We start from the raw sequence: 22,819 nt of genomic DNA on the forward strand, positions 1-22,819 counted from the left end.
CATGCGTATCTTGCGTGCGGACATTTTGGTACTCCCTGTTTTCCAGGTGAGGTACAATGGAATGCAACTGGTTGAATAATGAACATGTGTTCGTGCACGCGTTACGCCTACTTTTGGAAAGGATGAATGGCGCTCTCGAGGAAGCGCTTGTTTGACATCTTAGTGCACCCAATTCACCGGAAGTCCTGCAAGCGTTGCGAGTTGCAAGATGGCTGCCCCCATGTTGAGAAGGGCAGGATTTGGGATTTTGCGAGCTGGTATTAGGCTGCAGCAAGTAAGTGATAAGGGTTCAGTCACAGACAGTTTGTCCTACAGACTATATAGCATGTGAGGTTTGCATTGCTCTATAGTAGGTAAATGCAGATGATGGTCTATTACTATTAAAGGGTTCCTGCTTTTTAAATAAAGATAAGAGAACGAAGAAAAATTAATAGGAGTAAATTAGAAAACTGCTGAACTGCATGCTCTATCTGAATCAGGAAATAAAAAAAAAAATGGGTTTAGTGTCTCTTTAAGGGATATGAAACCCACATTTTCTTTCATGATTCAGATAGAAAGAAGCTAAAACATGCATTCTCTAATTTACTCCTATTATCATTTTGTCTTTGTTTTTCTTCGTATATTTATGTGAAAAGCAGGAATGTAAGCTTAGGAGCTGGCCTATTTTTTGGTTCAGGACCTGGGTAACTCTTGCCGATTGGTGGCTAGCCACCAATCGGAAAGCGCTACTCAGGGTGCTGGACCAAAAATGGACCAGCTCCTAAGCTTACATTCCTGCTTTTTAAAATAAAGGTACCAAGAGAAAAAAAAAGGAGTAAAAATAAAAAAGTTGCTTATAATTGCATGCTCTATCTGAATCATAAAAAACGGGGTTTAAAATCCCTTTAAAGGTACAATAACTAGTATCTTACTATACCAAAAGTGTCCCTACTTAGACAGACATGAAACACTTTTTTATTTTTTTATTTAGGTAGAGCTTGCCCTTTAAAGCGACTTTAAAATTTACTTATTTTATCTAATGTACTTATTTCTCGTTATCCTTTGTTGAAAAGTATAGTCCTAGAAAATGTATTATATGAGAAACAGTAAGTCAAGAAATTAACTCAAATAGCAGCTCTAGACTAGCATCAAATTTGAAATATGCTACACAATAATTTTACACAAAATAAAAAACCGAAATAGCCAAAAATGTCATTTTCGGCCGAAACGTTTCTGCAGCCGAAATTTCGGTGCATCCCTAATAGCAAGATAATGAAGCAACATTGATAATAGAAATAAAATGAAAAGTAGATTACAAATGCTCTATCTGAATCATGAAACAAAATATTTGGGCTTCATAGTGAAATCCAATTTGTTTTATGATTCTTCAGATACGACATACAAATTTAACCCCTTCAATGTGCATGACTAACTATGTTGGTCATGCGCATAACAATGGCTTTTCGTCATGAAGGGAGATCGCTGTTAAAACACTGTTTTTAGCAATCCCCAGCACTACAGTTTGGGGATCGGTAGCCTAGTCTGTGGCACTCCCAGGCTTCATGGGAATGCCGGTGACGTCACCATGCATGCACCTGGTATCATCACAAAGGGGCTGAGCCAAGAAGCTCAGTGTAGCTGCTAGGGAGCTGGATAGAAGATGGTCTTCAAACCCCTCTTTCTCAGCTCCCTTAGCCGCTACGAACCTACAGGACCCCTCATCTGAAAGAGAATCACCTGCTCTTTCAAATAATGTCTAGGAGCAGTAAAAGAAAAATCTTTTAAAAGTGAAAACACTCACAGGGATTATAGTTTATATACTCAAGCAAAAAAAACTAGTATGTTGAGACCCCTAATAAAGTTGCAAGGAAAAAGGTTCTTTTAATTTTGTACTGCATAATGGGGCCTCTCTAATCTATATTAGAACCCCCAAAAGCCTGTATGAGCCCCTATTCTACATATTGTTTCCCTTGGAGACAATTTAGTAAGGTGATCACAGGGCTATTTTCAATATTATTTGCTAAAATCTAAGCTAACATTATACATATATTTTAGTTTTGTCGCAGCTAACATGCCAAGAATTATAAATATAAAGGCATATTGTGAATCTGCTGGGCCTGCTGAAAAAACTCAATATATAATTTGTGTAGGTCACTCTCTGAAAATTGATTTAGAATAGGGTTTAAATGTAGGTTGCCAAATAAGTTTAAAATTGGCTCAGCACTTGAGTGTAAAAAAAAAAGGCTTAGCAGCAAAAGGGTTAAACAACTTTCCCATTTTCTTTTTATTACATTTGCTTAATTCTCTTGATATCCTTTGCTGATGGATCAGCAATGTTCAACCTGGGAATTCTAATTGTTGCTGAACACATCTAGGCAGCCAATCACAAGAGACAAATGTGTGCTACAACCTAGAAACCTTCCTGACAAATCAAGCATGATTTATCTTGGTAAAATAGCAAAATGTGGTTTTACTATTGCACTGTTAGAACCACCATGGTATTGCGTCAACCAACAACCATATTTACTCACCGCACACACTCACGTGCCCAATCAACATTCTCTTCTCTAGACACACAACACTCATATCACTATTTTGCACACATAAATTTGTATACATTCACACACAATGTCACAAACAAACCGAGTTGGTAAATTAATAAGTATGTCCTATTGTGATTAGGAGGTATGTAGGTTAGTCAAGGTTTTAGTACGAGTTTGTAAGAGGAGAATGATGAGATGAAGGAGTTGTAGAAATTAGTAATGGTTTGTTATTTGTTACGGTTTACGTTAATGTGGGTGAATGAATTCAAATAAGTAGCAATTGCATTAATGTAATAGGAAGGATTATTTTGAGAATTAGAATGAAAAGTAAGATTATTACTAATACATTGTAATTTAAACTTACCGGGACTAAGGCTACACCACCTATAGAAGAGTAAACTTCCTCCTGGTGAAGTCGTCTTGATGCTGTTGTTTTGTTTTTTGAATTTGGAAATAATTTGAAGACAGATGGTAAATAAGGGAAGAATCTTCTGAAGTATATTTGATAGAGATGTGTATGGCGAAAATTTTTGTACCATCCAAATGCCTCATCATCCAGTAATGAAACCATTGGGCTTGGTAAATCAATAGTGACCCCATCTGTGGATGAATAAAAATAGGTTATTAGATTGCAGGATAAGACAGGGAGATAGTCTTTGTTTAGTAGTTTCTAGTTAGTATGAGTATAAGGTTATTTGTAGGTTGGTTAGGGTTTAGTTAGTTATTAATTGTTGTTTGGGTAAGGTTAATAATTGGTGGTTGGTTAGTACTCACACTCAGTTAGGGAAGGTGATGGGTTAGTAGTAGAGATGACAGAAAATTTGAGATAGTAATACTAGTGTTACCTTAGAGAGGTTAGTTTGGGTTAAAGGGACAGTCTAGTCAAAGTTAAATTTTCATGATTCAGATAGGGTATGCAATTTTAAACAAGTTTCCAATTTACTTTTATCATATTTATTTTCTTTGTTGAAAGCTAAACCTAGGTAGGCTCATATGCTTATTTCTAAGCCCTTGAAGGTTGCTTCTTATTAGTGTATTTGGCAGTTTTTCACATCTAGAAGGCATTAGTTCATGCGTGTCAGATAAAATTGTGCTCACTCTGTTAAAATGAAAGTCTATCAAAAGAACTGAAATAAGGGGGCAGTCTGCAGAGGCTTAGGTACAAGGTAATCAAATAGGTAAAAAGTATATTAAAATAACTTGGTTAGTTATGCAAAACTGGGTAATAAAGGGATTATCTGTCTTTTTAAACAATACAAATTCTGGAGTAGACTGGCCCATTTTAATGATGGTTAATAGCGCTAGCTACTGGGTTAGGAAGGATAGGTTAAAATTAATTTTTTGGAAGGAAGAAGAAAGATAACGAAGTCTTAAGAGTCTCAGTAATTGGAACATAATCCCTCACCTTGGCAGTGATAATCCGAAGGTGTGTCTGTCCCATGGACACAGCCGTGCTCTGTTCTCTAAGGATCCACAACGTTGGATTAAAGGCAGCATGATGTTTTTGATGTTGTAGGGCAGCAGCAGGAACATAATCCGGTGGTGTGTCCATTCCGTGGACACAGCTGTGTGCTGTTTCATAAGGATCCACACCGTTGGATTAAAGGCAGCATGATAAAGTCTCAGTAATTATTGACGCTGAGACTTTGGGTCTCTCCATCTGGTGGTGGGCATAGGATTGAATTAAGTAATATCATGTTTAGTTAGCAGTCACACCGAAAGTGTAGCTTCAGTTAAGTCAAGGTGTGGACACAGGAGCATACAGTATCAAAGTCCCAGTAATTGGTGCTGAGACGTTGGAACCCTCACCCTGGCGGTGGGCAAAGGATTTAAATATATTATCAGATTTGGTAAAGAGACACAGTCCCACCAGGAGTGTAGATTCAATGAACTCATGGTGTGGAAGGCAGGCAGTCCGCATATTATATGTGTGGACACGGGAGCATACAGTATCAAAGTCTCAGTAATTGGAGTTGAAACTTTGGGTCACTCACCCTGCAGGTGGGCAAAGGAATCAAGTATATTATCATGTTTGGTAAACGGACAAAAACAGCCACACCGAGAGTGTAGATTCAATAAACTCATGGTGTGGAAGGCCGACAGTGTGTGGACAAAGGAGCATTCAGTATCAGTCTCAGTAATTGGAGCTGAGACTTTGGATACCTTGCCCTGGCAGTGGGCAAAGGAATTAAATATATTATCATCATGTTTAGTAAACGGACACAGTCACACCGAGAGTGTAGATTCAATGAACTCATGGTGTGGAAGGCAGGCAGTAAAGATGCGTGGACACGGGAGGGTACCGTATCAAAGTCTTAGTAATTGGCGCTGAGACTTTGGTTCCTTCACCCTGTGGCGCTGGGCAAAGGATATTAGTAGCATCACACAATGCACAACTCAAATAGCCACAAGCAAGCAGTATAACATCTTTGTGACATTTAGGGCTAGATTATAAGTGGAGCGCAAACAATTTCGCAAGGGTTTTCATGATCGTCTGCGCTTCTTTTTAATTACGCTGATGTTAAAAGTTGAGCAAAATTGCGATTGCGCTAGCATAATCGAGATGTACACTAGAATCATTACCGTGATTTCAGAACTGTGGTTATTTGTTTTGCAAAACTAAAAAATTGCACAAAACACATCAACAATACATTACAAAGTACACTTATAATAACACTGTCTATTAAAACAATATTTTAATAAAATATTGCACACAAAAGTTATAAGGGAGATATGAGAAATCGGGTGTTAGAAAGAAAGAATAACAAAAAGCAGCCAAAGGGCTTTAACATATAGATACATACAGATACATTGCTAAAGATGTATATATGTACTGTATGTGTGTATATGTAAGTAGGAAAGGGTTAAAAAAATTATATATATATATATATATATATATATATATATATATATATATATATATATATATATATATATATATATATATATATATATATATATATATATATATATATATATATATATATATAATGCAGCTTTAGAACAAAAAGACTCTGTAAACAACTGGTTAACATCTGAAAAAGTATAATATATAGCCAGCAGCAGCTATGCAACAAAAGGGTTAATACATTTTTAAAATTAAAACTACTAACTTATTAAAGTTTTAAACAATTTATTTTTTAACTTGAATAAGATGAGTAGTAGTGTACAGAATTATAAACTACTATACTATATTTAATGGTACAGTGAAGTCCTAATTAGACATTCATGATTTAGACAGAACATACAACTTTCCAATTTACTTCTTTCATTTGCTTCCTTCTCTTGTTATCCTTTGCTGATAGATTTATCTAGGAAAGCCCAGAAGCAGCAAAGAACCTAGGTTCTAGCTGCCGATTGGTGGCTATATATATATATACACACACACAGATTGTCATTGGCTCACCATGTGCTCAGTTAGAAACCAGTAGTGCATTGCTGCTCCTGCAGTTTTAGTGCTGGCTTCTACATTTTTAGGTTATTCTACATATTTCTATACATAAAAACTTTTATTATCTTTAGTAAAAATAAAAAAGGATTTCCTGCCAGTATTGTTTTTAAAAAAAAAAAAAAAAAATGTACTTAAAGGGCCACTGTAAGTAAATATTTTCTATGCCTGTTACTAACTAACTACCCCAAATACGCTTTTTATCAATAGCATTTCATTAACATATCTCTACCGTATATCAGAAATCTTGTCTGCAAATTTAATTGTTTTCCAAACCCACTCCGTGGTTATCCTTTGCTCTGTACCAATCCGTTTACAATACCTAGGTTTCAAAATGGCGCTTTAAACACAATTTCATTGGTTTAAGTATTTTGAACATGCAGTGCTGAAAATAGTGGGCAGGATAACGTGACATCATCGGGGAATAAAATATATAACTTTTAGAACGTTATGAAACTTCGTTTTGGAGAAAATATAGGTCAGTAGGTTTTAATTAATGTTTATTAACTTCAATATGTTAGTTGTTTGGCTTAAAAATTATAACAGAAAGTAATCCTTTAAGAGTGATGGTAAACTTTACATGTTTTGAAATCAGGTCCGGAATCTAAGTGACATTTTACAGGGACTTTAGATGTAACTTAATTTTTAATATAGCAGTGCTTCTAAAAATCCATGACCTTTTCTCCAATCGGCGCCCTACCTGTGTGGCACCTTTTTAGTTGCTGGAGCGCTGACTGGAGAACAGGTCAAACCGTACGTTCACAAAAAAAAAAAAAAAATTAAGTGGGTGGTCAGTCTTTTTATATGCACACTTTCAGAGGCACCAGCTACAAATGAGCGCGTGCCAGCTTTAACAGTGTATATGAGTGTGATTGGCTGATGGTTGTCACCTGATACAGTGGGCAGGGCAATAGACACAATTTTTGCAATTTCTCAGAACAAAATACTGATAATTTGAAAATCAGATTATATGCTATTGCATTGTTTTTTCTTGTGCAACTCTATTGTATTAAATGTTGGTATATATCCTGTCTTTACATAAATAAATTAATCATATCCCTTCTAAGGGACAGTAAACACTTGGAGATTGTACAAAAAAAAAACAACATAATTATACATAGTAAAACAACTTTGCAGTATTGTTTAATTATTTTATTTTGCTCCTTTTCCTGTAATTTAAGTATAAAATTGTCTCAAAAGAGCACATGGTAGTGTCACAAGCCTAACCCTGGCACATATCTGTCCCTTGCATAGATAAAGAGAAGCACTTTACTAGTAACACAACAGCTCAGAAGCTTGTTCTATGGCGAGTTGCCACCTAGAAGAAGCCTCTTTTAGACCATTTGCACTTTTCACAGAGAACATTTCTGAAGTATGTCAGTCTGATCCCATCGAATAAGGTCAGTCCAGCGCCGAAATACAAGGCAATCCTCCTATGAACAAGTAAAACGGCAACCCCATACGATCGTTTAGGCCTCCTTTGGGCCTCGTCAGTGAGGTGCAGCCATATTCCTCTAAGCACATTGGGCAAGGAGTCCACGTCTGGTTTTCTGCATCAACCTTAGGGAGACTTCCCCAGGGTCATATAATAAATACAAACCAGAAACAAACAGCTCAGTCGCATGTTCCATGACAAATTAGCAGCCCAATTCTTAGCACAGAGGAGAATTTTCCTGAAGTATATTAGTCTGATCCCACCTAGCAAGGTCAGTCCAGCCCCAAAATACCAGGCAGTCCTCCTCTGAACAAGTTACATAGCAACCCAGTGACCAGAACCAGGCCCTAACAGACTATTGTAGAATCAGATGTTTTCTACTTGATTGTTGAGAGAGTATAGCTCTTTGCATTAAGACAAATAGTAATGTGGCCCGTCTAAAGATCATCATCACATCTATAGTAAATGTTGTTAGTTTCCTGACTATGACACAATTCATAGCTGCCATAACATCTAATTCTGACCCCCAATAGCATTGTATTTATAGAGATAATATATATTTTATATTTATTAATGGCTTTGGAAGAGACAAACCCACTAGGACTTTTAAGGACCCCACACAATAGCCAACAGTTACCCAAGTTGAGAAGAATGTCACAATGGGATGCACAAAGCTTTTCACACCATACCTAGTAAGGGACAGCTATAGTCATAAAAAATAAAGGTCACTATTCTGTCCTTTTACAGAAGAATGGTGCATAAATCTGATCTTCTGGATAGATCAGTAAACAATAGGTCTTTTTGACTTGACATCCTCTTACTATTAACGTGTTTCAACTGCTCCGACAGTGCCTTAAAAGGGACACTAAACCCAAATTTTTTCTTCCATGATTTAGATAGAGCAGCAACTTTCTAATTTATTCCTATTTTTCATTTTTCTTCTTTTCTTGGTATCTTTGTTTGAAAAAGCAGGAATCTAAGCTTAGGAGCTGGCCCATTTTTGGTTCAGCACCCTGGGTAGCGCTTGCTGATTGGTAGCTACATTTATTGCATGCTCTATATGGATCATGAAAGGAAAAAAGTGTTTTATGTTCCTTTAACGGATTTTGGGTTTTCCAATTCTCATTATTAGAAAAGCACGCTGTAGACTTGACAAGCCTAAGGGGTCGATTTATCAAAGGCTTCGCAAGCCTTTCGACCCACTGCGGCTGCAGGTTCTGACAAGAGAACCTGCATGCCGTATTTAACAAGCAGCGGTCATAAGACCGCTGCTTCCCTAATCTTTTGTCACCTTTAAAGTGGCGAAATTCAATCTCCATGGTCTAGTCCAACCAGGAGATTGACCGCTCCTGCCCGTGCGTGATTGGATGTGCAAGGGCGCAAAATAGCGCTTGTGTGCAATGCTGAATTTAGCCCGCCATAGGCGAGCTGCGGCGGACAGGGGCGCGCATGTGCGCCCCTTTCCGCCTCAGTTTGATAAATTGCCCCCTAAGTCTGCCACATCTCTCTCCCTAATCGCCCTCTGCAAATGTGATTAGATACTATTAAAGTGACAGCGGCAACCCGTTTACACCAGTAACAAGTCCTGATTGGGTTCTCCAAACAGGCAAGTGGTGGGTGGTTCTCGGGCAATTAAATGCAGTCGCCACAAACGAGGCATTATTGTATTCAGAAAAGGTTTGTGGCTGGCTAGTATGCTAATTTATTACAGACTAATTATCAGGTGTTGTATGTCCCTTTAGCCAGGAATCCATTAAGATAAAGGGACGCTATAAAGCACTGAAATTCTAAGGGGGTGGCAGGGACCATGCTAAGACTCTTGAAGATGTAGCCAGACCAAGGAGAACTACAAATAGAAAAATAGATTGTGCCGTAGTGACCTGAAGTGATCAGTATGGATAGGATCTGTAGAACTTGATGGACAAATGATGGACATCCTGATAAAGTCTACCTTGAAAACTTTTTAAACCATTTTGTCCAAAGTCTTGATAAACACAAAAAAATGTCTTATTAAAACTAGGCACACAATGAAACATGGTTTGCAACTCCAGGCCTCAGGCCAGATTTTTATGATTACTTTGGGTGCTTTACTTTAGTGGGTTCTGCAGACTGGAGCTTGGGGGATCACTAACCATAAGAAAGAGACTGACCAGAATATCAGGCCTCCCTCGTAATACTCTCTTAAAGGGGCACTAAACCCACATTTTTTTTCTTTCATCATTTAGCTAGAGCAGCAATTTTAAGCAACTTTCTAATTTACGCCTAATATCAATTTTTCTTCGTTCTCTTGCTATCTTTATTTAAAAAGCAGGAATATAAAGCTTTGGAGCCAGGCCATTTTAGGTTTAGCACCCTGGATAGCGCTTGCTGATTGGTGACTACATTTAGCCAACCAATAAGCACCAAACCCAGGTTCTAAAACAAAAATGGGCCGGCTCCTAAGCTTTAAATTCCTGCTTTTTAAATAAAGATAGCAAGAGAACAAAGAAGGAGTAAATTAGAAAGTTGCTTAAAATTGCTTCTCTATCTGAATCATTAAAGAAAAAATGTGGGTTTAGTGTCCCTTTAAATGATCTGAACTGAAACATCCTAGTTACATCTGTTAGACCTCTTGCCATGAGCTGACCCAAACCAAATGGGAACATCTGTAAACAAATGCGCGAGTCTTGAGCTATTAGGACATTAAACCCAAAACATTTATTCCATTATTCAGATAGACAATACAAGTTTGAACAACTTTCCAATTTACTTCCATTCTTTAATTTGATTCATTCTTTTGGTATCCTTTGCTGAAGAAGCAGCAATGAACAACCCGAAGCAAGCTGAATGCATTGGGTGAACCAATAACATGAGGCATATGTGCAGCCACCAATCAGCAGCTCCTAAGCCTACCTAGGTGTATTTTTCAACAAAGGACATCAAGAGAACTAAAAAATTAAATTAAAGTAAATTGGAAAGTTGTTTAAAATCATATTCTCTATCTGAATTACAAGAGAAAAGGACTTGGTTTAATTACCCTTTAAGATATGTGGCCGTTCCTGAGCTCACCTAAGATTACTCTTTATTAAAGGATACCAAATGAACTAAGTAAAATTGATAATAAAAGTAAAATGGAAAGCTGCTTTAAATTGCATGTGCTATCCAAACAGTTTAAGTTTAATTTTGACTTTACTGTCCCTTTAAGCAATATGGCACAGAAAGCTGTAGTATTAATTGCCTAATACAGGGGTTAAAAAACTTGGGAACCATAATTCCTACAATTCTAGTTCTGGTTTTAATTCTGGTCTGTCCCCAGCATTCCAAGACTATAGTGGAATAACCCTGAAGTATCCTAATAATTAGAGCAGCTTTGCTGGTAAGTGCGGTTTTGTTTCACACCCCATGTTTTGCCTTCTATTACAGTGCCCATGCAGCAGTTCAGCTTCTCAATACCCAGGCATTGTTGAATCCCAGGATGAGTATCATTTTGTGGAACGCCTGATACCTCCTACCCGTATTCCAGAGCCCCCAAAGCATCAGTCAAAGACGCCATCCGGTTGGATACCCCCCAGAGGTAGTATAAAGCATTTGTGTAATTACTGCTGGTTGTCATCTTGTACAGCTATTACTGTTTCTTCTGTTGCTGATGTACCTGGCTTTCATATTTCATGCCAGTTGTAACCCTGTCCTATTAACCAGCCAGCTTTAAAGGGACATGAAACCCAATTTTTTTTTTCTTTCATGATTTAGATAGAGCAGCAATTTTAAAGGGACAGTAAACGCCAGAATTTTTGTTGTTTAAAAAGGTAGATAATCCCTTTATTACCATTTCCCCAACTTTGCATAACACACACAGTTATAATAATATACTTTTTACCTCTGTGATTACCTTGTATCTAAGCCTTTGCAAACTGCCTCCTTATTTCAGTTCTTTTGACAGACTTGCATTTTTAGCCAATCAGTGCTTGCTCTTAGGAGCTTCACGTGCCAGAGCTCAATGTTATCTATATGAAACACATGAACTAACGCCCTCTAGTGGTGAAAAACTGTCAAAATGCTTTCCGATTAGAGGCAGTCTTCAAGGTCTAAGAAATTAGCACATGAACCTCCTAGATTTAGCTTTCAACTAAGAATACCAAGAGAACAAAGCAAAATTGGTAATAAAAGTAAATTGGAAAGTTGTTTAAAATTACATGCCCTATTTAAATCATGAAAGTTTTTTTGTGACTTTACTGTCCCTTTAAGCCACTTTATAATTAACTAACTCCTGTTATTAATTTTCTTTGTTCTCTTGGTATCTCTATTTCAAAAGCAGGAGTGTAAATATATATATATTAAATACAAACTACTTATTAAAGAGGCACAGCAAGATTTAAGCAAGCCTACTTGCCTAAGTTTCCTGTAAGTTATCTCAGAAAACTGTATCTCCTCCCCCCCCTTTAAGAGGTTGGAGCAAAATAATGCACAATCACTGTATAGCCAGAAATATGCACACACCTACTAGGTGAGTTCAGGTGTTTGTCACATCCAATGCTAACAGGTGCATACAATTCAGCACATAGCCCTGAAATCTCTATTGACAAACATTGGATGTACAGTGGGTTCTACTAAAGAGCTCAGTTACGTGGCACTGTCATAGGATGCCACGTTTGCCTTAAGTCAGTTTGTGAAATTTCTGCCCCGGTCACCTGTTAGTGCTACTATAGTGAAGTGTTTAGGAGCAACAGCAGCCCAGCCATAAAGCGGTAGACCAGGAAAACTCCCAGAGTGCTGAATCGCGTGGCACATACAAATCCCTATAATCTGTTGCATAACTCACTGCAGAGTTCCAAACTGCCTCTAAAAGCAACATCAGTACAAGAACTGTGTGCTGGGAGATACATGGCCGAGCAGCTGTACACAAGCCTCATATCTACATGTGCAACGCCAAGCATAGTTTGGCCATCAGTGGAGCAGTGTAAACGTGCGGAGTTAGGGATCCTGCTTCACTATTTGGTAGTCTGATGGAAGAATATTGGTGTAGCGGGTGCCAGGAGAGCACTACCTACCAGAATGCCTAGGGTAAAATTTAGTAGAGGAGACAAAATGGTCTGAGGCGTTTTTTCACAGTTTGGGCTAGGTCCCTTATTTTCAGTGAAGGGTCACCTTAATGCTACAGGATACAAATACATTTTAAACAAACCGTTTAGGGAAGGCCCTTTCTTATTCCAGTATGACTGTGCCCCTGCGCACGATGCATATAGACATACGACACGAGATTCATGTGGAGGAACAGAACTCTAACCTCGACCCATTCAACACCTTTTGGGATGAACTGGAATGCCAACCGCGAGCCAGACATTTTTGAATATTGGTACCTGATATCATAAATGCTCTTATGGCTGAATGTCAGTAGGAGTTTGTACCCACACTCCAAAATATTGTGGAAAACCTTCCCAGAAGAGTGGCAGCTGTTGTAGCAGCAAAGGGGGAGTAATTCCATATTAATGCCCATGTTTTGGAACGAGATATCCAACAAACTCAAATAGGTGTGAAGGTCAGGCTTAAATCCACACAGGAGTAACTCTAATAACAAAATGCTGTAGTTTACTAACACAAGTTTTAAATTCTTATATTTATGTTTATGCTACTTTTTCACTATGCAGTGTTTAACTGCTGTTAAATATATGTATATACTTCTGCAATAAAAAACACCTACTTTAAAAAGGTTTCATTAACATTTTATGGCATTATAAGATGTGATCACCATGGATTAAAGGGATATTCTACTGTTAAATTCTTTAATTTGTTCTGAAATTATCCCTTTTCCTAGTTTGTTTACCAATAGCTCCTTTACCTTTATTTTTCCATTTGAAATAGGTTACTTTACCTTCTAAATACCACCACCTATACCGAAGCTATGCATACTTTTGTATTCTCTAAATAAAAGCCATGTAAAGAAGAATCGGCATTAGGACAGTGGTTTGGAGAAATGACAGATAAAATAAGGGGGCATTTTGGTATAGAAAATTTAGTTTTTTGGAATAGTAGACATCCTTATCTTTATTTGAATGGGTTGTGTTTTCAACAAATAAACAGCTTTTTATATACAAAACAAACCTAAAGGAACCATTTCCCATACATTTTATACTCTGCAGCTGATTTAACAAGTAATTGGAAACACATTAAGGTGAGACCAATTTACAGTAAACTGTCACTTTCTAAATGACTCCATCAGATTGAGAACATAAGAAATTCCCTGGTGAGGAAAAGCAGCTCGTTGATCAGCCTCTTGCAATGGCATATTTTGCTTTGGTAGAGTAAGGGGAAGCACCAAGAGATTTATCAACTGACAAATTTGTATCTCAGTGGCCAACACATGTGGCAAGGGTATATATGGCATGACCTTTACAGTTTGCCTGGTGGAACAAATGAGTAGGCACAATATAGTACTCTTGGATGTCTCAAATTGGAGGGGTCAGATAGGTACAGCCAAAATGATGTACAGTAAGAAACCTAGATCTGTTCAAATGAGATCTTCTAAAATGGTACATATTTTAAAAAACAACAACAAAAAAAGTATGATTATCTTTTTAAATTAATTTCTCTCATGATGGTGACACTTCCTGTCTGCTAAGAGGAGGCAAAAACACCCATCCAGTCCAGAGCATTTGTCCTTCCTACTATCCAAGTGACACCTCTGTTCTACATATGGCTAAGTAAAAAGGGAAAATCTTAAAAGCAAGAAAGGACCAAGGTGGGATAAATGAAGTGCAAAAACAAGTCAAACTGCCAGATGTAGAGAATAACTAAGACATTTCTTGTGCACTCTCACCATCATAAAATAAATGAATTTATCAGGTAAGCATTAATTTTGTTTTCTTTCATTAGATGGTAAAAATTCCACAAAGATTATCAAGTCGGTTATAATACCCGAGCAGTGAAGTCCACGAGACCACCATGAATTAGGGTGGGGCAATACAGGTGATGTACATCAGTTTGAATGACCAAGTAACCACAAGGGCGTCCACCAAATTGGCTTGAGGATCCCAAGACCTGGCACAATAGTAGGGAAGCTTGTGATTCAAGTGATAGGCCATGAGATCTATTTCTGGCAACGTCTCAATCTGGTTCAACACCTCTTGATGCAGAGATCACACCTGCGGTGCAGGCACCGATGAGTAAGACGGTCTGACCCTTTCTTCATCAAAGAACTCCAAGTTCTTCTGATGACTGATCTACACCTCTGCTGTGACACTGAGGCTGGGCCAACTTGGTAAAGTCCTGAAGATCACATAGAGATCCAGATTATGGACTATAACCTTTTTCTCCTGAGGAGACCAAACCCTCTATGCCTTCAGAGAACCTCAGACAGCTCCCCAACACCATTTGCTGGCAGCTGTAGTAATTACCATCTTGACTGGCCGAAGAAAATGAGCCCCTTGGATAACTGACTGGTTAGTCGGCCACCACAACTATGACTGTCAGAACTTTCTACTGCTGCAGATTTCTCAGATGAATGGAACTGCGTATAAGGCTACTATCAGACCCACAACATCCATGCATTAAGCTACTGTAGCAAGAGGAATATCCTGAAGACTAGCACACATTTTCAGCTTGATCCTGCTTTCTTCTATCATAGACAGTCCCATGGAAACAGTCTATGATTAACCATTGAAACTTAAGTTTGAAGAAAAAGGGAGCTTTTGTCAAATGTATGGTTTTGAGGAATGGTGCCTGCACAAGAATGACATCAAGATAAGACTCAGAGGCCTTAAGCCAAAACCAAGGAACTTCATGTAGTCTTTCTGAATCGGGATATGCAGGTCTCTATTTTGAAAGTGGGGACCTTCAGGAATTTAATTAGATATTTTAATTTCAGAATAGAAAGAAAGGTACCCTCCTCCTTTTGGGACCGAAAAGTTGTGAAAAAAACCAATGCTATTACTGAACAACGGGGATCCCAGAGAAGCTTTACAACCATTTGTCATATGACTGCAATAGTTGTGCATAAATAATTTCAGTGAGAAACAGAGTTTGCACAAACGTAAACTATTTGTTTTTTATGATTGTATTTGGCAGTCAGACAGTGACAAAGATACCGACATGGACCTAAATCAGAACCTTGGGTTGACTACTTTAAAACTTATATAGTTTTCATAGATGATTTTAAAAAAAAAACAGGCTCTATTTCTGTTTAAACTGAGTGATGGCAAAAATGCTAATGATTCTCCAGTTTTTCTCTGAAACTCCTGGTAGTGAAGGGGTTAAATGACTTGTCCTGCTATTCTGCCAAATAATGTCTTACCCTGAAATGTTTCATATAAGCAGCACTTCACACTCGTCTAGTAGTGAATTATAAAATGATTTCCCATTCATCATGTAAGACCCTTTCCCTTAAAGTGTCATATGCTAAATACATATGTTAAAGGGTTAGTAAAGTCAAAATGTAACAAATTGGACAGAGCATGTAAATTTTAAACAACTTTCCAATTTACTTTTATTAATTCTGATTAGTTCTCTTGGTATAATTTGTTAAAGAGTAATCCTAGGATAGCTCAGGAGCGTGCACGTGGATCTAGCCATCTGGTTTGCAACTATGTAACGTTGCTAAAAACAATGTTGCAAACACTGCTGCCATCAACACATGCATACTCCTAAGCTCCTATCAGCCTACCTACCTTTACTCGTTCAATGAAGGATATCAATAGAATAAAGCTAATTTTGATAACCGAAATAAATTTAGAAAGTTGTTTTTTAAAAAAAAAAAACACCTCAGAATCGGGAAAGTTTGTTTTTGACTTTACTGTCCTTATTCTTCGTCTGGGATCGTATACAAAACCTACTAAAGTCGAAAGGATTTCTGTTGCCAATCTGAAAAATTAAAGACTTGCCAACTGTCTAGATGTTCCCAGGGCAGACATGATTTTTGGGTTCCTGTCTTATGATATAATTATCCTAGGAGTTTGTCCCACTCTATAAATATCTGTACTGAGACATGGGTGACTGGTAATTACAAAAACAGTCCAAAGACAAAGAGGCGCCAACATGTGTGTATCAGTAGATCACAAATAGCGGGACATCCATAAGTACAATGCACAGGGTACTAATATTTCGGTAGAGCACACCAATGTGCTTGTGGACACAAGCTGGTTATCTCAGCTAACCAGCTAGCTGATCTTGGATACAGGAACTCAGCGATGCACGATCCGTTTGTTTGGTAGTGAAAGACTCATGTAGGAACGTAGTGAACAAAAGGTGTCAAATAAAAATGTTTATTAAAACAGATAAATAAAACACCTTAAAACACTCCTATTCAAATGAGACAAAGCAGTAATTTTGCAACACGTTTCTCGGCACAGCAGCCGTTTCATGAGGCATAAATTAAATTGCAGTTTACCCGGCTTTTATAGCCGCACACTACCAAACATTTGTCAGCTCCTCCCCTACTGGGAGTAAACTCGGCTACCAATCTCTGTCCCCCAAATAGTGGGTGTGTAAGTATCACAGAAAATGGAACAGAGTTCAATTGGCGGCAACATACAAAAAAATATATATATTGTGTGATAAAGTGGTTGGTGTAAGAAAATCTCTATAATGTCTTTGTGATATACAAATGATAATGATACTATCATAATAAAAACTCCTATGATCCCTCGTGAGATCGGGACAATTCGTGTGAAAAAATCTTTTACCGATCAGCTGTATGAGAGTAAAAATGGTGACGTCATGTCAAATGCAACAGTGAGAATGTGAGCAAGGGAAATCCCAGCCTGATCGTTCATGTCTGGCTAGCACTGACCCTCCCCATTTGTGTGACTTCATAGAAGTGAAGTGATAATTGATCTAAGAATATCCTAAACCGCATATATATATATATATATATATATATATATATATATATATATATATATATATATATATTTCTCCACAAAAGTAGGCACTCGCTGGTCTTGATTAAAAAGTGAAAATTTATTCAATCCATTAAAAAATTTCCATGACAATATTTTATATTCACAATATATAGCAATAGCTGTTACAATTATACTACACTTATTTATCAATCAAACTTATGGTCTTAATAAAAAGTTGGGTGCTAGTTGATTTCCTAATTCTATATTTGTTGTGGGAAATCAACAGCTACGTAGTAATAGTTTATTATTTTTTCTTTTCAATAATTTCATGGTATTTTTGTTAGATCGGTTCTATGATTCACTTGCTGCTATCAATTATCATTTCCACTATATATATATATATATATATATATATATATATATATATATATATATATATATATATATATATCTATCTCAATTCTTTATTATTAACTTGCTTTACTTCACGTAGTTGTCTGCAGATTAATTATATTATTATTTCATAAGCAGAACACTTATGATATTCGTGCTCTTTATTTACGTGTAAGCACAACACTTATGATATTCGTGCTCTTTATTTACGTGTAAGCACAACACTTATGATATTCGTGCTCTTTATTTGCGTGTAGGTAGTTTTCACTGATTAGTATTATCGGTATTTATATTTGAGTAATTATAATTTTTGCTAGGTTATTATATTATTTTTATTATCATTCTTGTATTGTATTTAATATAAAACTTTCTAACCTAAGGAATTGGTTATTTATATAGTTTTCACATTTCAAGCCAATTAGGGCTTTTTTTGTTTCACATATTTACTTCCACATAAGATTTTATTAATCAATACACTTCTTTTAGCTTCCAAAATATGTGTGTGTATATGTATATATAGGGATGTACCGATACCAAGTATTTGCATGAGTACTTGTACTCGTGCAAATGCACCGATACTTAAACCGATACCTTCACTTCCTACCCATATGCTATCTTGTGGCGTTTTTTCAAACTGCATGTTCCCATTTTTCATTTTAAACTGGAGTGGAGACTAAACTAAAAATTGTTTACTACTGTTCTGCCAACACAAATTGTTGTTATTTGTATTATTGTAGGAGAGATCACTGTATCTCGTTCAGACAAACCCCTGAAGTACTGGGCAGTTAATAAACAGATTTCCAGCTCTGGCTAAAATGGCCCAAAAATATCTTTCTGCCCCATGCAGTAGTGTGAAAAGTGAAAGACTGTTCAACTTAGAGTCGAACCTCCATACAAATGTCAGATTGATGTTATATAACAGCCCTACAACCCAATTGCATCACCCCTTTAAATGTAATATTTTATTGTAATATTTTTTATTTATAAACATGTTCAGTTAACTTTGTGACAAATAAAACTGTTTTATTATTTCATAATGTCTTTCGAATTACAGCCCTCTATAATTATAAAGAAGGAATCTTAAATCATTAGTCTGTATTGTGCTTGGTAAACTGTCACATGACATTAAAAAAAAAAGTATCAGTAATTGGTATCGGCGAGGGATTTTGCTCACATTCTCACTGTTGCATTTTTACTCTCATACAGCTGATTGGTAAAAGATTTTTTCACATGAATTGTCAGATCTCACGAGGGATCATAGGAGTTTTTATTATGATAGTATCATTATCATTTGTATATCACAAAGACATTATAGAGATTTTCTTACACCAACCACTTTATCACACAATATATATATTTTTTTGTATGTTGCCGCCAATTGAACTCTGTTCCATTTTCTGTGATACTTACACACCCACTATTTGGGGGACAGAGATTGGTAGCCGAGTTTACTCCCAGTAGGGGAGGAGCTGACAAATGTTTGGTAGTGTGCAGCTATAAAAGCCGGGTAAACTGTAATTTAATTTATGCCTCATGAAACGGCCGCTGCGCCGAGAAACGTGTTGCAAAATTACTGCTTTGTCTCACTTGAATAGGAGTGTTTTATTTTTATTTGACACCTTTTGTTCCTACGCAAGTCTTTCACTACCAAACAAACAGATCGTGCATTGCTGAGTTCCTGTATCCAAGATCAGTTAGGTGAGATAACCAGCTTGTGTCCACAAGCACATTGGTGTGCTCTACCGAAATGTGAGTACCCTGTGCATTGTACTTATGGATGTCCCGCTATTTGTGATCTACTGATACACGCATGTTGGCGCCTCTTTGTCTTTGTAGATTGAACACCTGTTAAGGAGGAAAGAAGAGTGCTGCCCTTTCTTTATATCTGAAGTTTATCTTTTGGACATCATACCCTGTGATTCTACAGTGAATTTGGATAAATACTGAAGGACTTATTATTATTTCATATTGGACTTTTTTGCATTATATATAGTTACTTGAGAGTCCTTGATCCATTACAGGTTTACGTTTTTTATTATTGTCCATATTATCAATTGTTTCAATATCTTTGTTATTCACATCGTGGGTTTAACCAGTTAGCGCCCTCTTGTGTTGTAGTACACTTTTTAGAGTGACTGGTAATTAGGTGGATAGATAGATATATATTTATATTATTTTTATGCACAGTTTTTTCTACTGCAAAGTGTGTCAGGGATCCCCCCATTCAGATGTTGCTATTTTCATCTTAGTTTATTACCCAACAGTCATGAATGTTCACAACCTCTGGCATTAGTGATTGCTGCTTAAAATTCCAGTCCTCAAGTACCACTAACAGGCACGATTACAAGAATTTCCCTTTTTTGATTGTCAATAAGCAAAATAATTAATTATTTTACTCATCTGTAGAAAAGGCTTTAAGAGGTTTATATATATATAGTTTGACAGGACAGTAAACACCTTGAGATTTTACAATATAATTGTATTATCCCCCACACAGCAAATTTGTCAAGGCTAACCCTGCTACATGTCTCCCTAATTGGCTTTCACAGATAACATTAACACAATTATACTTCTATTATCACATTTGCTTCATTCTCTTGGTATCCTTTGTTGAGGGTGCCGATGGGAGCTAGCTAAACACAAAGCGAGCCAATGACAAAAGGCATATACGTGCAGCCACCAATCAGCAGCTAGCTCCCCAGTAGTGCATTTGGGGTTCCTGAGCCTACCTACCATGTACGTTGATGGTCGTTAAGGGTTTCCTTATTTATAATAGAGTGTCTCCTGACGATACCCTCCCTTCTGGTCACCATCAGCTAAATCTGACCTGTTCAATTTAATATCCTCTTCCTCCTTAGATCCACCACCTGATCTCCCCTACATCATTAGACGATCTCGAATGCACAATGTGCCTGTGTATACAGATATCACCCATGGCAACCGTCAAATGACTGTCATTCGCAAAATTGAAGGAGATATATGGGTATGTTTCAACCTTTTTTTTTTCTCATTGCATTACGTACATACATAGTTTTCAAATGTTTCTGAGAATATATATTAATCCTTACATCCCCCCCCCCCCCAAAAAAAAAAATATAAAGTATACACACACACTCAGATATTTAAAGGGACAGTATACAACAATTTGCATTTAACTGACAATACTGAAAATAATATGCACAGATACGGATATAAAAATCCAGTATAAAACCATGTAAAAACTTACTTTGAAGCTCCCACTTTAGCACTGTTGATGAGGTTAGTCTGAAAAACCCACTGAAAGGGGAAAAATCTAGTGTACAACATCCCTTTTAAAAACTGACATTCTGAGATAAATGATCCTGGAACCATATGTATTAGCAATGCAGGGTTTTTCTACCTGGAATGTTGCAATACTAACACCATCTTCAGGCTAAGGGTTTTCGTATTCTGGACAGTAAACATCTTGAGTACAAAATGTTGTTCTAAAAACAACTTTGCTATATACTTTCATTATTTAGAGTAAAACAGTACAACGCCGGTACCATTTAAAAATAAACTTTTGATTGAAGGTAAAACAACACTAAGTCACCACATATCTCATGGTACTTCCTATCTTGTCGAGAGCTGCAAGAGAATGACTGGGGGTGGCAGTTAGGGGAGGAGCTATATAGACAGCTCTGCTGTGGGTGTCCTCTTGCAGCTTCCTGTTGGGAAGGAGAATATCCCACAAGTAATGGATGAACCCGTGGACTGGATACACCTTACAAGAGAAATATGTAAATAGCCGAACCTATACTTTTATTTGCAGTACAGTGAGAACCCTCATCTATTTAATTTTTCCTCTTATCTGCAGGCTTTGTCAGCTGATGTCCAAGCTTTCCTGACACAGCTTACAGGGAAGGAACGTCCAATCCAAGTTAACGAAGTCAACCGAACAATTCGAATTAAAGGTTACTATGACAAGGAGCTACAAGCCTGGCTGGCAGAGAAAGGATTTTGATACAAGCTTGATCAGATGAGACGTAGTCTGAAAAGTCTGATTATCTCTGGCCTTGTATGAATAAAATATATTCACTACTACTACCACTAAAATTGTGCTTTGTTTTTTTTAAAGGAATATTAATTACAAATTGGAAGTTGTAATAAACACCACACAGTCAAGTCCAAAAAAACCTTTCATGTTTCAAATAGAGAATGTAATTTTAAACAACTTTCCAATTTACTTTTATCAGCAATTTTGCTTTGTTCTCTTCGTATTCTTAGTTGAAAGCTAAACCTAGGAGGTTCATATGCTAATTTCTTAGACCTTGAAGGAGGCCTCTAATCTAAATGCATTTTGATAGTTGTTCACGTGTTTCATAAAGATAACTGAGCTCATGCACGTGAATTTACTATGGAGACAGCTCTGATTGGCTAAAATGCAAATCTGTCAAAAGAACTGAAATAAGGGGGCAGTCTGCTGCGGCAACAACAAAAAATTATGGTGTTGACTGTCCCTTTAATAATGCAGCTTATTAATGTCAATTTTTTTTCTGAATGTGCATGGTGTTACACATATGCAGTAGGATACATTTTATGTTAAAAAAAGAAAACCAACAACTCTAGACTACAAGGTCCTCCCCAATTCTCTTGCGTTAAAGGAACAGTCAACATATTTAAAAACCTGAGATGGACCCTTAAAGGGACGTGAAACACAATTTTGTTCATGCTTTAGAAAGAGCGTGCAATTTTAAACAACTTTCTAATTTACTTCTATTATCTAATTTGCTTTGTTCTCTTGAAATACTTTGCTGAAAAGCATATCTAGAAAGGTTTAGTAGCTGATTGGTGGCCACACATAGATGCCTCGTGTGATTTGCTCACCCATGTGCATTGACATTTCTTTAACAAAGGATAACTGAAGCAAATTAGATAATAGAAGTAAATTGGAAAGTTGTTTAAAATTTAATTCTCTACCTGAAACATGAAAGAGAAAAAATTTGGGTTTAGTGTCCCTTTAAACGGACACTTAAGTCAAAATAAAGATTTATGATTTAGAAAGAGCAGCAGTTTTAAGACACTTTCAAATTTACTTCCATTATCAAATTCTGCAGTCTTTTTATATTCACACTTTATAGGGAACAAGATCCTACTGAGCATGTGCACAAGCTCACAGGGTAAACGTATACTAGTCTGTGATTGGCTGATGTCTGTCACATGATACGGGGGGGGGGAGAAAAAAAATCTA

The 22,819-nt window shown here is 36.9% G+C and overlaps 2 protein-coding genes across 7 annotated transcripts in view; one reads left to right on the forward strand and one right to left on the reverse strand.

Annotated features, from left to right (window-relative positions):
* Window positions 1–22,819, reverse strand: part of LOC128665868 (pre-mRNA-processing factor 39) — a 727,810-nt gene that overhangs the window by 389,894 nt on the left and 315,097 nt on the right. The window lies entirely within an intron of this gene.
* On the forward strand, window positions 124–21,684 carry MRPL49 (mitochondrial ribosomal protein L49). Its single transcript, XM_053720117.1, has 4 exons — window positions 124–274; window positions 10,808–10,958; window positions 20,469–20,593; window positions 21,446–21,684. Exons 1-4 carry the CDS (start codon window positions 209–211, stop codon window positions 21,590–21,592), a joined length of 489 nt encoding a protein of 162 aa, XP_053576092.1. The 5' UTR covers window positions 124–208; the 3' UTR covers window positions 21,593–21,684.

This window comes from Bombina bombina, chromosome 7 (genome assembly GCF_027579735.1).
Source record: "Bombina bombina isolate aBomBom1 chromosome 7, aBomBom1.pri, whole genome shotgun sequence".
NCBI lineage: Eukaryota > Metazoa > Chordata > Amphibia > Anura > Bombinatoridae > Bombina > Bombina bombina.

Excerpts from the sequence above, each read along its gene's own strand:
- MRPL49 (XM_053720117.1), top strand. The coding sequence starts at position 209 with ATGGCTGCCCCCATGTTGAGAAGGGCAGGATTTGGGATTTTGCGAGCT. Across the intron at positions 275-10,807 it reads CTGGTATTAGGCTGCAGCAA|TGCCCATGCAGCAGTTCAGC; the intron begins GTAAGTGATAAG and ends CTTCTATTACAG. Across the intron at positions 20,594-21,445 it reads AAATTGAAGGAGATATATGG|GCTTTGTCAGCTGATGTCCA; the intron begins GTATGTTTCAAC and ends TCTTATCTGCAG.